The sequence below is a fragment of the Chlorocebus sabaeus genome, chromosome 17 (assembly GCF_047675955.1).
Source record: "Chlorocebus sabaeus isolate Y175 chromosome 17, mChlSab1.0.hap1, whole genome shotgun sequence".
Classification (NCBI taxonomy): domain Eukaryota; kingdom Metazoa; phylum Chordata; class Mammalia; order Primates; family Cercopithecidae; genus Chlorocebus; species Chlorocebus sabaeus.
The window spans coordinates 61,688,949-61,707,259 of NC_132920.1; the positions used below are offsets into that span (position 1 = coordinate 61,688,949).

Sequence of the window (18,311 nt, forward strand, 5' to 3'; positions counted from 1 at the left end):
TTTTAATGCCCCCCCATTTTAAGGCATACGAAATAGAAAAGTGTGTGCCCTCCTCAGGCATCCTAAATATATACTTAGTTTCAACCACATAAAGCTGTAAAATTGGCATTTGTTGAACTACAAAAGTTACAATTTCATATGATTTAACTTATGATTAAATCCATTAAAGATGACTAGCAATGATGTCTTTTTTACCTCATCAAGATGAGTTTAGAAATGTACATGGTTTTATAAAACACTCATCCCATAAAAAAGTACAGTATTGTGTTACGTCACATTAATTCTTAGCATAAACAAATGATCCTGAACAGCATTGAACAGCTTATTTTTGATTTTTTAAAGATAAAATATAAATAAGCTCTAGAACACATTCAGAAGTTTTGCTTTTAGTGAAACAGAATTTCTAGAATTACCACATTTTGCCTCTAGTAAATAGTATTCCTTGATATTTTATTTGGTAATTTATCATTCTTTACTTTTGTTTCTGACCAGTGAGAAACATTTTGAGATATTTTTGATTTAAGTGTTACAAACAGTGGCTATGTTGATAGTGGTGGTTGAAAGTATTTCAGGTATAATTTAAGTAAATAAACTGAATCTGAAAAATATCTTAGCATATCTTAAGATAATTTTTATGTAATATATGAAATAATATTTTAGATCTCTGTCCTTTAGAGATTTAAGGGCCAATTATAACAAGGTGAAGAGAATGATTAAATCATACAGTTGTTCTGTGAAGGCTACGAGTATTTTTTACTTTAACTCTTTTCAAATCAATGCCTTCTATTAAAATGTTGAACAATTCAGAATCCTGCAAAACAAATTCTAATATAAAAAGATACCAATTTCTTTGCAAATAAGCAAAATCAAATAAAATCCTCTCTGATCACCAAGAGGAGCTATAAGTACCCTCTGAACTTTGAATATCCTTACCATCAGCCATGCAAGAAGTGTTCTGGCCTTCCGGGCTGATGGCACATATGTTATCTGTATCTCTCTCTGCGTTTCTATCTATCTACTTCCTTATCTAGCAAGATTATATCAATTCAAGGACCATTTAAAACACAGAAAAAGTTTACAGTTTTCTCTTCATACAAGCGTATCTTGGTTTGAAGAGGTGAATAGTTGTATCATCTGTGTGTTCTTATCCTGAGGATAGAACAGGGAAGTAGAAAATCTCCGGTTTGCTGCCTTATTTTCTCGGGGTAGTTGTTAAGAGTATAAACTGTGAATTCTGGAGTCAGACTCTCTACGTGACCCTAGGTTAATTTCCTACACCTTTCTCTACTTCAATTTCTCACCTGTAGTTGCTAGTTATCTCCTAGTATGGAGGATTTGGTGAGTTAATATGTGTAAAGCTCTTCTGTACCTGATAAGCTTTCATCATTATTGTTTTTGCTGTGGTGGTAGTGACTGTGGCTGATGTTGCTGTTTACTGCTAGCGAGAATCATGACATAAAGCAGGACAGAAAAGGCCTGCCATCATCCTTAATTTATTTAAAGTAAGAATGAATGTACCTTGAAGGAGCTGTGGGAGCTATTCTGATCCCTCTGCCTCTAATACCTCGGCCACGACCAGAGTCCTCTGAGCCATTTAAGTAAGATAATTCACGTAGTTGTTCCTGACGAATTTCATCATTGTAGTCCTGGAAAAAAAACATGATGTGATGAGTTAAAAATGGGACATGTTGTTCTCAGAGTTGGAAAAAAAAAAAAAAGAAGCAAAACAAAACACAATAGGAAATAATTTTTTTCATTTGTTTACTGGAAGCTTATATGCAAAAATATAAAATGATATTAAAAAGTGTATATATTTTAAATTCCTATTTTTATATAGAGAAATTGGAATTGCTTATTTTATCAAGAAAATACTCAGGAGGACATCACTTTAGATTTGCTGAGATGTGTTAGCTGGAAAAGGGAAGACAGCAACATAAAACAAAAACTTGGAATGTACTAAAGTTATGATTGTTAACATGACAATTACTAAAAAATAACTTCATTTGAATGAATGTGTGTAGAATATGAATGACTACGTGATATTCAAATAGCTTCTGATGCATAAACAAAAAACAGCAATCCCAAGGGTCCAGAGTAGATACTGAGCATGTATTACAACATAAAGAAGTAGGATAGTATGTCTCTACTTCAGACAACCAGCAGCTGCAGAATCCAACTAAATAGCTTGATGTGAAATATTTATTTATTTATTTATTTTCATTTTTTTATTTATTTACTTTTTTGAGACACAGTCTCTGTCACCCACGCTGGAGTACAGTGGCATGATCTCAGCTCACTGCAGTCTCCGCCTCCTGGGTTAAAGCAATTCTCCTGTCTCAGCCTCCGGAGTAGCTGGAATTACAGGTGTACACCACCATGCCTGGCTAATTTTTGTATTTTTCGTAGATATAGGGTTTCGCCATGTTGACCAGGCTGGTCTTGAACTCCTGGCCTCGAGTGATCCACCCACCTCGGCTTCCGAGTGCTAGGATTACAGGCATGAGCCACTGCATCTGACCGCAGTATGAAATATTTAAACACTACAAATTTTCTACGAGTTCCAGTATTGGCCTAAGGGAAAGTGTGAGCCAGAGAAAAAGGCAAATTTCACAATAACAACCAGAGATTCAGTCAAAGTCAAAGGGACTTTTTCCTTTATCAGGGTGGAAATATACCAGCCAATTCAAGAGGACGCAAGAGTGGAGCTGAATCACTAAAGGTAAATGCTACCTTCAAAAAACAAGTGCCAGTGTCACCTGCTTCTCTTTTTACTAATCAACACACACACACACACACACACACACACACTCACACACCCCTGGTTGAATAGTACAAAATTGAGTAACTGGTTATTTGTGCCAAACGGCCAATCTGATCAATTATTTTTCTGGAAATATAGTTTAAGTGAAATCAATCTAGTGGCTCTTCTAGTGGTGAGGAGAGGGGTCCAGGAGTTAACACTGTATTTGTAGAGGTTTGGCTAACAGCAGTGATGTCTGAGGCCTATCTGTGAGACTAAAAATTAAGATTATCATCTGCACCAAACGATGTCAGTGTAGCTCTGCATATGTGTGGTACTGATGAAAACTGTGTAGGGTCACCCACACACTTCTGTCTAGAAAATGGCAGGGTAGCATTCAGCCTCCAAGGATTTCTTTGGCACAGCTTTACCTCATGCTCTAGAAATCACCCAGATTACAAGCAAAAAGGCCCAAAGCATTTCACTTAATTTTATTTTTAACATGTTGCTTTCATGTTTATATTCTTCAGCACCCGATTATAGTGATAATAGCCTCAATACAGTTAGCTGACAGAAGAGCCATAGAGTAGAAAATTATAGTTTCTAACAAGCCGTATATTATTCAATTTCTACCTCCTAATTTTCTCATTCAAACAACTAAACTTAAGAAGAAACATGTCTATTATTTTATTAGAATCAGGAAATATAATGAATTGCCACTACTGAGTGAACTGACCAGGTACTATCAAAATGAAACATTTAATCCCATAATTTTGCAATGTAATGTTTACCAGTTTCAAAGAGGATATTTGTAGCTTCTTCTCTGAGGAAAACACATAGATACTTGAGGTGCTTATGAATTGTAGAAAGGTATGGATTGTCACTGTTGGCAAGACTGAGGGTTAGAATAAACATTTTAACAAATTGCAATTGAATTCAACATAGATAGAAGTGTACCTTAGAGCATAAATATTTTTTACGCCAGAATCAGAAAATATAAGAATGTAGATGTGGTCTTATTCATTTTATAATAATAAAGAATATGAAGAAGAAGATTGAGGAATAGGAGGAAAAGGATGAAGTCAAGGAGGCTGGGGAAGAGAGAGAGGAAGAGCAACATACTAAACAGACGGTGTCACAGACTAAGCCAATTTGTTCAGGATTCCCTGCATCCATATCCTTAGATAGTTTCCACCACACTGACTCTGGGATTTGCCATGTGATTTGCCTTAGCTAAAACATCATGACAAAAGCAGAGATTAGAAAAGTGCTTGCGTATTGGAGCTTTCCTTTTCTTCTTAATGGAAACCCCTATGCCACCTGGTGAAGAAGCCTAGACTAGCTTTCTGGAGGATGAGAGGTAACATGGAGAAAGGCTCCAGTCATCCCAGCTCTCCCTGCCATCCTGTCCGAATACCCAAACATGACAGTGAGGATTGAATCTCCAGATATCCTAAGCCATCCTGTCCCAGTCAAGCTGGTGCAGTCAGAAAAATCACCTGGCCAACCCCAGAATCTGGAGAAATCGATAATAAATTGCTGCTTTATGCCAGTAAGTACTGTGGTGGTTTGTTTTGTGCAAAAGCTAACAAATACAGAGGGGACCAGTCAGCACGGTACATGAGAGATACACTTCGGGAGCGTGCTTCAGCAGCCTCTCTCCAGCCCTGCCTAGAGGGGGAGTTCTTGGGTCCATGTGTGATCTGAATGTTTCTTGGAGCAGCTGTAGCCTTAGTTGGGGGCGAATATATCCAAATGTCATATCCTGGTGTCACTACAGTTTGAATTGCCCATTTAAATCTTTGCTCAGAGTCCATGCTCACCAATTCAACCGCATTGGAGTTCAGCTCCTAGACAGAAATCTAACATGGAGGGGATTTATTATTATTAATATGAACATTTGACACTGCAGGTTAATTCTTAGTGTAAGCAAAGCAACTAATATAATGTAACTGAATTTCTTATGAGCTTAGCTAGAGGGCTATGGTTTGAGAAATAAACCACCTGTCAGAGTTGTGGTTGGCAAGAGAATACAGACCAGCAACTACAGATGTAATTGACCAAAGACTCCAGTTGCTGTGCTCTAAAATCCTGTTGCTTCCAAGGCTATGCTACCCAAAAGCTTCTCCCAGCTGATAACCAAATGTAGTTAAATGCTAACACAGATCCATTCCTGGCCACACAGGATTGCTCTAACTATGCCTCCGGGGATTCCTTAATAGCACTGCTGAACTTACCTTATAACTTCGTTGCACCAGGGCAATCCATAAGGATTCCACCCCCCTTTCCTCGAGGTCAGACATTGTAGGGCAAGGGCTCTCCAGCCTTCCTTGGTTCCCTCTTTTTTTGTCACAAGAAGATTTTCCTAATACAACTCTTACATGTTTAATCCCATTATTACATCTGCTTCTTGGAGGACCCAAACTAATATACGGACTGCTGATAAAATCAAGTTCCTAAGATCACAAGGCTGAGAGCTTTGGTAAATCCATTTATGACAATGATAGTCAAGCCTATGCCATTCAACATACGTTATACTATGTATAATATAATTGAACCACTTGTTTCTCTTTTACTTTAAAGTGGCTAGAGAATGGTTAAACATGAAACTGATTACTGATGACCAAAGAGGGTAGTAATGAGTATTTTTAAGAAAATAAATTGTATGTTGTCCAATTTTTTCAATACTTTACTTAATAAGAAAATAACAAAGACTCATGAAGATGGGCAAACACAAACCATATCTTGAGCCAGAGATTGGAACAAATTGGTTGACACAGATAAATTGTGGTAATAATGAAAAGATTAGTGCGTTCATGTGTGTGATAGAGTATGAGAGAGATAATATTGGCAACCACAGGTCGTTTAAGAGTGCTCTAGTAGAAAATATATGGTATGAATGGGAAAGGTAGAAACAAATGAAGTTTCCAGGTGCAGAAATGGCTAGAAGTATAATGAGAGACATTAGCCAGAGAAAAAGGGAAATGAAAAAAAATTTGAAGGTGGAGAATTTGTATTTGGTTCAAATAACCTTCTGTTTAAAATGTCAGAGAGACCTTCAGGCTTATCTTAGAAATTCAGATCTGAGTTAAGGGAGTACATTTGAGTGTCAACTACACATACTTGTGATAACTGAAGGATGAAGACTGTGTAAGAAAACAGTAAAATTATGTATAGAGACAGAAATTCTCTAATCATAATTTTAATGCAAATTTATATCACAGAAAATAGTTGATTTATCAACTGCAATATTTGTATCATTAAATGCTAACTTACCCAGGTTTTTAATAAATTCTGGTTTTCCTGATTAGACAATCAAAACATATGTACCACATTATTTATAGCAATGAGGCACCTAAATGCTTCAAAAAAAAATACGGAAGAAAACTTTTTTTTTTTTTTGAGATGAAGTCTCACTGTATCGCCCAGGCTGGAGTGCAGTGGTGTGATCTTGGCTCACTGCAACCTCTGCCGCCCAAGTTCAAGCGATTATCCTGCTTCAGCCTCCTGAGTAGCTGGGATTACAGGCACCTACCACCACGCCCAGCTAATTTTTGTATTTTTAGTAGAGATGGGGTTCCACCATCTTGGTCAGGCTGGTCTTGAACTCCTGACCTAATGATCCACCTGCCTCGGCCTCCTAAAGTGCTGGGAATACAGGTGTGAGACACCGCACCTGGCCGAAAACATTTTTTAAAATGTCCAAATCTAGGGATAGTTGAACTCTTAAATATTGTTTAGACTGAACATATTCTGTGCCTTATATTTTCAGCTATTAAAATTTTTATTTTCAATTATTATGGGTATATCATATGTATATACATATTTATGGAGTAAATGTGATGTTTTGATATAGGTATATGATTTGTAATAATCACATCAGGATAATTGGGGTATCTATCACTTCAAGTATTTGTCATTTCTTTGTATTGGGAACATTCAAATTCCACTCTCTTAGTGATTTTAAATTATACAATAAATTATTATTGACTATATTCACTTCGTTGTGCTACCCCAATACTAGATCTTATTCTTTCTATCTAACTATATTTTTGCACCCATTAACCATCCCAACTTTCCCCTCTCCTTCCCACTATTCTTCCTGGTCTCTGGTAACCATCGTTCTACTCTATCTCAGTGAGTTCAATTGTTTTAATTATTAGCTCTCACATATGAGTGAGGACACGTACAATTTGTGTTTCTGTGCTAGGCTTATTTTGCTTAACCTGATGACTAGTTCCATCTATGTTGTTGCAAATGACAGCATTTTATTCTTTTTATGGTAGAATAATATTCCATCCTGTAAACCAACCATGTTTTCTTTTTTCATTCATCCATTGATGGATGCTTAGGCTGATTCCAAACATTAGCTATTGAGAAGAGTGCTGTGATAAACACGGGCCTACAGAAATATCTTTGATATACCGGTTTGCTATTTTTTTCTTTTGGATATATATACCTAACAGTGGAACTGCTAGATCATATGGTAGCTCTATTTTTAATGTTTTGAGGAACCTCCATACTGTTCTCCATAGTGTTTGTACAAATTTACATTCCTACCAAACAGTGTATCAGGGTTCCCCTTTCTCCAATTCCTTGCCAGCATTTGCTATTGCTTGTCTTTTGGAGAAAAGCCATTTTGACTGGGGTGAGTTGATATCTCATTGTAGTTTTGATTTGCATTTCTCTGATGATTAATAATGTTGAGCATTTTTTTCACATACCTGTTGGAATTTGTATGTCTTCTTTTGAGAAATGTCTCTTCAGATCTTTTGACCATTTTAAACTCAGATTATTTGCATTTTTCCTATTGAGCTGTTTGAGCTCCTTATATATTCTGGTAATTAATCCCTTGTCAGATGTGTAATTTGCAAATATTTCTTCCATTCTGTGTATTGTCTCTTCACTTTGTTGATTGTTTCATTTGCTGTGCAGAAGCCTTTTACCTTACTGTGATCTCATTTATCCATTTTTGTTTTAGTTGCCTGTGCTTTTTGAAGTATTACTCATGAAATCTTGCCCAAAACCAATGTCATAGACAGTTTCCTCAATGTTTTCTTTTAGTAGTTTCATAGTTTGAGGTCTTATATTTAATTCTTCTATCTATTTTGATTTTATTTTTGTATATGGTTAGAGATGGGAGTCCAGATTCAATCTTCCTCATATGGTTATCCAGTTTTCCCAGCAACATTTATTAAAGAGACTGTCTTTTCCCTAATGTATGTTCTTGGTACCTCTGTCCAAAATGAGTTCTTGTGCATTATTTTTATAACATATATAATTTTCTAAACCCTGAAAGTTTTATATTATAGTGCTTTTTTCCAGTCATTTCTTAAGCATTAGAAACTTTGAATTAATCTTCATTCATTAGTACATGAGTCTAGCTGAAACTAGAATATCCTGTTGATGTTTATTTGTTGCATGTGTTGCTGATGCTTCTGTTATATAAAATTTCAAGATATGAGTAAACAAATTATTCCAAATTTACTTTGGAAACAACATCAGAAATATACTACATATTAGTTCACTTGAGTAGTATTAAGTTCTAAGATTTGGGAGTCATACAATACATATGAATGAGTGGTTATAGTTTTATAGCATTTACAAATTTTATGCTCAATTTGCTAACATAGATAATCATTAAAAAGTAAAAACATGAGTTCATAAATGGTAATGAGATAATTTATACTTACATAATATTATTTTAGTATTGTTTTATTACTTTAGTATTAAAACACCCTGGAGAGATAAAGAGTTAGAGATAGACAAATATTTACCTAAGTATGTGAATAAAGACAAAAGAGACAAAGGCAATTCAGAATGAACAAAGAGGAAAAATTAATTTCCAGTCATTAAAAATCAATCCATAATAAAAGAAAAATTAACATGTGTATTTCATTTTTCTGGAAAACTAGAATATTACAACACTTAAATAATCCCTAGGCCTACCCATATTATGAAGATAATGCTCCACTTGTCAAAAAAATGTAAGTTATACCTAGGGATAAACCTTAATGGTATGTTAGATAGAACTACAAATTACTGGGATTCCACACTTCAAATAGTAAAGAATGCTTTACTGTTTTGGCATATACCTGCAGTAAATGAAATATACACACTCTAAAAAGATTCCTCTTGCAAGATGAATTATAAAGTAGCTTTAAAAATGATGAGTAGTTTAATCTTATGGCTTTGATTTCAGACAGAAAAGACTAAAGTTTGAGTGAACCTTTAAAATATCTACTGGGGCTTAAATAGTACATGCATATCATATATATATATATTTTTTGAGATGGGGTCTCTCTCTGTTGCCCAGTACAGTAGCATGATCTCAGTTCACTACAAACTCCACCTCCCAGGCTCAAGAGATTCTCCCACCCTAGTCTCCTGAGTAGCTGGGGCCACAGGTGCAGGCCACCATGTCCAGCTAAATTTTTTTTTGTATTTTTGGTACAGACAGGGTTTTGCCATGTTGGTCAGGCTGGTCTCGAACTCCTGAGCTCAAGTGATCCACCCGCCTCAGCCTCCCAAAATGCTGGGATTACAGGCATGAGCCACCATGCCTGGCGTCATAAATATTTTTTATAATTGATCCGAATTTTAAATTAATTTTCTATAGTGTCCAAATAATCTGCTTTTTTGCTATCAAAATAAATTTTAAAACTTTGTTATTTAAAATAATAGCAAAGATATTCACAATAATTTTCCATGTTCCTTTTGTCCAAGGTAAGGCCAATTCCCCCATTAAATAATTTCCATGAAATTCATGAGTGCTCCTTTTTGCCTCTCTGTCAAGGCCCTCCCACCGTGACGCCATATGGTGTAAACAGTATACACAAAAGCTCAGACCAGACAGATGTTTGGATGTTCCTAGAAAGGACCTATGCTCATAGTCTGCATATTTAATGTATATGCATAATTTCCCAGTTACACACACTCAGGTCCATCTGTTACGATGGCTTTTTGCCCAAATACAAATTGGGAAGATTATTTCACTTGCATATGGATGCCAGGTAATGACAGGTGTAGACAGGCTACCTGGTGGTGCAGTGAGGGACCATTTTCCTGCCAAATTCCTTCTTCTGAGGATACAATGGACACTGGTGCTGCACATTTAAAACTGTGATTATAGCCACTGATAACATGTGAATGTACACTCAACTCTGGTAATGCCAATACTTTCAGAAATCATCAGAAATGATATGTATGGAAATGATATGTAGTCTTTAGCCTTTCTGGGCGATGACAAAGAGAACTGGAATTTTCTCAGCTCCTACAAACAGATTAGGGCACTTTTACTGCAGTAGTAAAGAAGGTGTGGAAAGTGTTGGGTTCTGCCCAATATCAGACCTGCAACTAAGTTGGAATGGGTAGCAAGCTAGTGCTGTGGTAGATATTATTTAGCAAAACAGAACATGCTATTAGACAACATCTCTTAGCCACCACAGCATGAGTTTTAATCAGTCCAGACTCAGAACCAGAAAAAAAACTCATTATCAAAATGTAGTCAAAGAGCAGTCAATTAAGAATTATTAAGCATCAGCTTGTGCATGACTCTGCATAAGTTTTATATAAAGGCTTTATAAAACTTATCCATCAAAGAAGACTGGATATCACAAAGTCAAAATGTTGTGGGCTTTGTATCTTAAATGGTGAGTGATTGTAAATTTCTGTACCTAAACAATGTTTTATCTTATTTTCCCATTACTAAAGTCATATTGCCCATTACTCAAAAATAATCAGAGCATAAGATAATATCAATACAGATATTATTGAGACATTTTGCAGGAAGATTGGAAAGGCTTATTTTCTATCTTGTTTTATTTGACTTTATTAAACTTTGGCCACATAAGGTTTTAAGACCCCAGACCTTATAAATGAGCAACAAAAAACTTATGTATTTGGCGTTACGCTTTTATCCATCCTACCCTAGAAAGTGAATCACTGTTCAGGGTAAATTCAGGAGAGTAGACAAATGTTTAGATAATATTAAATGACAGATTTGACTTGTAATTCTAAAAGTAACAAGTTTCCTTTGTCTAGGTAAAGTCAAAACGACTACTTTTTTCAATCAATTTTCTTGGCAAATTATTGTACACATGATATAGGAGCTTTATTTCATTTAAAGTCAAAATAGGCATTGATTTAATACTTCAGCAAGTTATCCACCTTTATTTAAAAGTATATAAAATGAACTCTTGGTTGAGATAGAATTGATGGTTCTCAGTATGATCTCATGGGATCAAATCTTAACCAAGAAACTATAATAATAAAGAAACACTGAGAGAAAAGTGTATACATGCTATGCATAAAAAGGGTTGATAGGATATAGGTCCTGTGGGTGATATTTTACCAATAACCTAGGAATTCCAGGTCTTCCTTTGGACTTGGAAAATGTATATATTCAAGACAGGGATGCATTTAACCTGTTAGATGTTTTTAAGTTCCTGAAGGAGTTTTGCTAAATAAATCATCCTTTTACGTAGTCAGTGCATTTCTGAGGAGCAGGTAAGTAGCAGGCACTAATGGAGGTTCTGGGGAGAGAGTGGAGGAAAGTTCTGATCCAGGGGAGTTAAAGCGCATGTAGATGACTAGCTCCCTACACTTGTTCATGTAATGTAATGATAAACAACAATTAACGAAACATTTCAATAAAACAGTAGGCACGGATCGAAGCCTTCTTTAATACTCTCTGAATCAGCGCATGCTCAATTCAACTTTGATCCTTTTTGTTGGTTTAAAATATTTAATTTATTTATAATATTATACCAATTATTTAGTGGCTGCTGCTTTTTGTTTTATTTTTAAAATGCTGAATTCTACATTTTTGGTTTAGAAAGAAAGACATTTGCTATATTTCCTCATGAGAAAATCCTTCCTAGAAGTTCTCCTATATATTTCCCCAAATGAAAATGCTGTGATGATTCCTTCTAGCTGTAGTTTTGTCAAGCTATTCTGTCATAGTAACTTTCTTGAAGCTCTTTGTAAAGAGTATACAATATTGCCATGCCCGCCTCTTTACAAAAAGTTATCCTTTTATTTGGCTTGCAGTTTCTAGCTCCCCTCAAATTCAATCTTGGAAAAAAAGAAAGAAAGAAAGAAAGAAAAAACACCCTGCATACTATTTCTACTATTCTTTCTGAATATTTAATCATATTAGAATAGGATAGTCCTTAAAAACAATTATTGCGCCACTTTTTCTAACCAGCATAAAGCAACAACAATTGCCAGATGGGAAAAGTGAATTTAACACAGAAAATGAGCAAAGCCAAGCAAGAGAGAGAGCAGGCAAGGGTTAAGAATGTTAAGTGAAGCATTCTAGCTGAAAATACTTATAAAGGGGAAAATGATGAAAAACTTTTGTTTCCATTGTCAGTAACTGAAGAAATGAACTTGTAAAATGTAATACAGTACAATACAGTGAAAAAGTATTTGAAAAAAAATACATCAAAAATATGTGTCAAAATATGATGTCAAAGTTCCCAAAAAAACAACATAAGATAAATTAGAATTACAAAATGAAAAGAACACAGATTTATATTTAGAAGACGCAGGTATATGTCATTTATTCCTTTCCTTACTTCCATTGGTTCTGCCTCAACTGGAAACATCTCTTGAATTGTTCAGCCAGGCTTCTTTCCTCAATTATCTGAGTCCTTTCAATGGTTGCAAATTGTATTTGCCTGTCTTTGAGGTGAATTCACTCAGATTCCAAATGGGTCTTTTGTCCAAGCCTTTCTAGCAGGAGCAAATCTAAATAGGGAAGACCTGGGTTCCTTGCTCTAGTGGGCCCATGACAGAGCAACTGGTACAACTAGGTTCTCCTCTGAAGGGTGACGTGTCATCTCTCTGCTCTCAGGCTTCCCCCAAGATCTGCTAATTCCACAGCCCATCTATGTAGGTCTCTGCAAGAGCACTACAGTTAGCCGAATCAGGCAGCCCATTTTCTGTCCTCTGCAAAATATACATGCACAGCAAGTGGTCAGAATCAATCCTATTCTGTATGTTACAGAAAGGATTTACTGCAAAGAAGTCATGAGATATTCTTAGCAATCATGGGAATGATTGTTGTTTTCTAAGGCTCCTTTCAGTTCTTGGATCTCTTCCCTCTCCAACCCCACATCTCAAAGAGCAACCACAATGCCTGCTCTCTCGGAATCACTCTCAATATGAGGTACTTTAAGATCATTAAGCCACACTGCTAAGCTGCTTGTATCTATCAAGTGCCTTCATCACGGACATGGGAGAAGACCATGGTATCAAGAGTCAGAATGCAAGTCATCATTTTTCCCCAACACCTTTCCTTATTCATTTTTAAAATTCATTCCTCAAACTCTGATTGCGAGAAGGTAACCATTTAGTTGTATAAGGCCATTTAGAAGCTCTGTGATTAATGTTACACTTTGATTCTTTTTCATCCAATTAGAGAAATGATGGGATCTCAAGAAGTGGAGATCAGCTAAAAGAAATTCAGTTTCAAGCAATATCTGGATGCTTGAATACCCACGATGCTCCTGTCCTTTGCCTGAGGTGGGATTTTTAGATTGTTCTAAGTTGTGGAGTACTGGAACAAGCTCATACTGCTCAGCACTGGAGGGAGAAAACTGGGTTTCTGTTGAACTTGTGCAACATCACCAGGCATGCATTCCAAAGAGCAGGAAGGGAGCATTTGGGATTTCTTTATTGCTTTCCTCAGTGAATAAATATATTATTATTAAATATATGAATATTATATATAGTAAATAAAACAAATATGCTGGTTTATTTATATATATATATATATTCTAGGTGATAAGAATATAGTAAAAAAGCCCTCATTGAGCTTACATTCTAATGTGGGGAAAGACCAAAAAAACACAAAGGAATAAATAATCTTAGTTCAGAGAGTAATACTGTGAAAAAAAGAAACAGAGCAACAGGATTGAGGGACTGGGGAAGCTGGTTTAGATGGGAAGTCAGCAGTGCCCTACTCGAAGAGAGAATATATGAACCCAAATGCAAAGGAGTCTGTCATGTGAGGATGTGGTTCACTAGTCTTCCAGGTAAATGGAATGCGAAGGTCAGGAAGGAGCTGAGCATCTTTAAGGAACAGGGAGAATGCCAGTGCATATATATCAAAGATTTAGTGAGCAAGGTTGTAAATGATATTAGGTCAGACAATAGGTAGGCTCTGTATCACGGTGGTGCTTCTTGGCTTTATTGTAGGTATAATAGAAGGCCTAAGTAATATTTAACATGGACAGTGAAATAACCAGTTTTTATCTGAAAGAGAGTATTCTGGCTGCCATGAGGTAAATGGATTAAAGTAGGACTAGACTGGAAACGAGAGAGGGGTTAAGACACCATCGTAAGCAGTACGTGCATTAGGTACTGCAGTCATCTTTACCAGTACCATTATAAATGGTGGAGAGAAAGGGCAATTAGATTATTGCTGATGGATTAGACATGGGAAATAATGATAAAAAAATGAACTTAAAGCTGTCTTCTACATTTTTGGTTTGTGTAACTGATTCAATTGTAGTGCCATCACTGAGATGGAAAAGTTACTGAATGTGGGCTTCCCTCTTCTCTCTCTCGAATTTTAAATAGGGAAGCAAATAGCATTTCTAAACAAAGAGACTTTTTAAATTGGGAATCTTTCAGTGTGATATGATTTCTCTCTTCTGTAGATAGCCTGTCTTCTGAGTAGATGGGAAAATCATTAATAATCTTACTTAGGAAAAAAAATTAAAAAGACAAAATACATAGTCTGTTAATCATAAAAAGGAAATAAATACTTTTACATGAAGATATCCAGTGATCAAAAATAGAGTTGGGAACTTGTCAATTAAGAGATGAAAAAGAGCAATCCAGGTAGATGTCCATGTGTGAAGTCACGAAGCCACGACAGAAAAGTAATAGAGTTAGAAGATAGTTGTGACAATAGTCACAATAATAATAATCCAAAATGATAACCCAGTTTTCCTAAGCATTATGTCAGGAGTGGACAGTAGAAGGGTATGTAGATGGAAGCCAGGCTGGAATATTAGAGTCTTGTGTTCTTAAGGTAATGAATCCTCACAAGAAGGCATATCACCACGATGGCCTTTGAAAGGATCACTCTTCGGAATGTAGATGAGGAACTGGAGTTGTAGGGATATGTTGAACAGTTCTACAGAAACCCAATTACTACAGAAGACTCTTATAACAATCCAGACAAAAGGCAATGCAAGTTGGAATGAGCGCAGAATTCAAGTTTTGCTACTAACTAGTTTTGTCCCTGTGAACAAGTCATATCTGCCCTCATTTCTGTATGTGGAAAATAGGAAGGTGGTCATAATGACTCAACTAAGTATTTCTCAAGGTGTCTCCATAAGATCTTCTCATGAAGGAGGTTTCTGTGATAGCAAGAGGAAGGCAGGCTACTGAATTTTTATTGTCCCACAGTAGAATCAAAATCAAATGATTAGGGTCCTATGTACACCTGGAAATGTGGTCGAAGGTCTATTTATATAATAATTTATTCGTAAAACTCCTACTCAAATAACAATTTGCTTTCCACACTATCTCATTTTATGCATTACTTTGCTACCAAGTCAGTAAGGGAAACAGAAAAGAATATTTTCAAAAACCAGATTTTAAAATACTATCAACAAACCCTCTCGAGGAGAAAGAGAATGTTATAAAAAGGGTTTTATGCTTTGGTTTGTTGGCTCAGCTTCAATGTTGATATAGACTATGAATTGAGATTGAAGTCTTAGGACTTTAGCGGCAGCAAAGGGCTTTTGGGGTTATTAAACACCTCAATTTTACTTAGGCATTTAGCAAACCACAAAAGCCATTGATTGGCTGTCTTCTGCACTGTCGTGGATATTGCTTCCAAAGCATCAGTAAGTACAGAGCAGATCTGTGATCTCTTCCCTTTCTCACCATACAGATAATTTATAGATTAAATATACATACTCCAATTCTTATTTTGTAATGGTCAAAAACATTTTCCAAGAGATTGATTTACATAGGTTTCTGAAGCACTTAATTCTAAACTTAATTCTCCAGATGCCTGCAAATCAGCTGTCTGAGGTTTAGAATTCAGTTTGAGAGATTTTCATATGGCCTTGCTCTGAAAAGCTAAAATATATTTGTAAAATGTTGTTGGTCTACAGACCTGTATCGTTTTAAGTGATTGAATTTTACACAGGCAAAGTTGTACATATAAAGACAGAGAATTCTACTCTCAAAAAATTACTCTTGCTATTCCATTAAATTATTTGCAACACAACTGGAGTTTTGGGACTCCACCCAAGCTTTCCAGATATCTCCACCTTTATTTTATCCATATTTAGAATGTAATTGTGATATATTTAAATATACATATATATATATATAAGTCAATATTGGAAAAATTGTCAAGTTCTTCCTCAGTATTACAAAGGGACTTTTATGTTCATCATTGCTATCAATGCAAACACTGACTTAGTTAAAATAAAAAGTGAAAAATTATGCAGGATAAATTTTTAAACGTATCTGGATTTCAAGAGAATGAGAAGACAAGTCACAGACTTGGAAAAAATATATTTACAAAAGACATATCTGATCAAGGACTGTCATCCCAAATATACAAAAAACTCATTACAAATCAACAAGAAGAAAACAAACAACTTAAAAATGAGCAGATCTAAACATACCCTTCATCAAAGATGTACAGATGTATAGAATTTAGTGAGCAAAGGTGAAAGTGGTATTAGGTCAGACAAGTAAGTGTATGAAAAGATGCTCAAAATCATACGTCATTAGGGAATTGCAAATTAAAAGAGTGAGATACCACTATGTACTTCTTAGAATTTGGAAAATCCAGAACACTGACACCACCAAATGCTGATGAGGATGTGGAGCAATGGGAATTCTCTTTTTTTTTTTTTTTTTTTGCTGGTGGGGATTCAAAATGATGTTGAAACTTTGAACCACAGTTTGTCAGTTTCTTAGAGAACTAAACATACTCTTACCATGTGATCCAGCAATTGTGCTCCTTGTTATCTATCAAAATGTGTTGAAAACTTACATGCACACAATAACCTGCACATAAATGTTTACAGGCAGCTTGATTCATAATTGCCAAAACTCGGAAGTAACCAAGATGCCCTTCAGTAGGTGAACGGATAAATAAACTGTGGGCCATCTAGAAAATGAAATGTAATTCAGCAATAAAAATAAATGAGTTTGTATGAAGCCATGGAAAGACATGGAAAAAGCTTAAATGCATATTATCAAGTGAAAGAATTCCATCTGAAAAGGTTACATACTATATGATTCCAAATATATGACATTCTAGAAAAAGCAAAATTATGGAGACAATAATGCATCAGTGATTGACAGGGGTTAGGGGAAAGATGGAATGAGTATGTGGAGCACAGAAAATTTCAGGTAGTGAAACTATTCTGTATGATACTATAATTGCAGATACATGTCATGCCTTTGCCCAAACCCAAAGAATGTACAACATTCACAGTAAGCCCTAATGTAAACCATGAACTTTGAGTGACAATGATGTGTCAATGTATTTCATTGATTGTAACAACTATACTATTGTGGTGCAGGTTGTTGATGGTAGGGAAGACTGAGGGAAAAGGGGTATATAAGAAATCTCTTTACCTTCCTGTCAATTTTGCTGTGAATGTGAAACTCTAAAAATAAAAGATCAATTAATTTGTTTTGATTGATAAGAATATGATTTCAATAGCATGATGTTATGAAATATAGACCATTTCATCAAGTTGAAACACCCTGTTCAAGATTAAAAATATCATATTGCTAAATAAGTACTTTTTTCCTCATCTTTAGGGATAGGAAGATACTGAAGCCTCCTCCACATTCATTTCTTATCTCCAAGACGACCTAAGTGCATCTAGCCAAATTCATCTTTATGGTGCCCCGGTGAATGATGAAATATTGGAGGATTATTACCCCATTTATGGACTCAGAGGTTAAATGATAAATGTGAGGCAAATCAAAAGCAGGGATTTTGTGGTAGAAAACACTTTAAATACCTTTCATTTTTCATCTTTATACCAGTTAAGTTATTCCTTTTTTTATTTTTTCTTGTTTTGACATTTTGTCAGAGACCTATTCAAAATTAAGAATGCTGAAATCAATAGCTCATAGATGCCTAAATCAGAGTTCTAAGCACTTTACTCTGCATACATTATAAGGGACTATGCTATTGGCTGAATTATGTCCCCCTCCCAAATTCAAACGTTAAAGCCCTAACCATTCATGTGATATTATTTGGAGGTGGGGCCTTTGGGTGGAAACCAGGTTTGGATGTTGTTAGGAGGGTGGGACCTTCATGGTGGGATTATTGCCCTTATAAGGAGATACACCAAAACATACTCTCTCTTTCCCTCTCTCTCTCTCTCTCTACAAGATAAAATCACAGTGAGAAGGTGGCCATCTGCAAGCTAGGAAGATATCCCTCACCAGAATCCAACTATCTCAGACCTCCAACCTTCAGAATTGTGTGTTGTTTAAGCCACCCAGTCTATAGTGTTCTGTTAGGGCAGTCTAAGCTAAGACAGGCTGTATGAGTGCTATTCTG

General features: G+C 35.7%; 1 protein-coding gene across 16 annotated transcripts in view; it reads right to left on the minus strand.

Annotated features, from left to right (window-relative positions):
- KHDRBS2 (KH RNA binding domain containing, signal transduction associated 2) overlaps nt 1-18,311 on the minus strand; it is a 638,920-nt gene that overhangs the window by 257,441 nt on the left and 363,168 nt on the right. For all 16 annotated transcript variants that reach the window (XR_012089217.1, XR_012089216.1, XR_012089204.1 and 13 more), the window contains exon 5: nt 1,519-1,646. Coding sequence is in view for 1 of the 16 variants with exons in the window: in XM_008013623.3 (XP_008011814.1) it covers nt 1,519-1,646 (128 nt within the window). In the remaining 15 variants the exon portion in view is untranslated. The remainder of the gene's footprint in view (nt 1-1,518; nt 1,647-18,311) is intronic.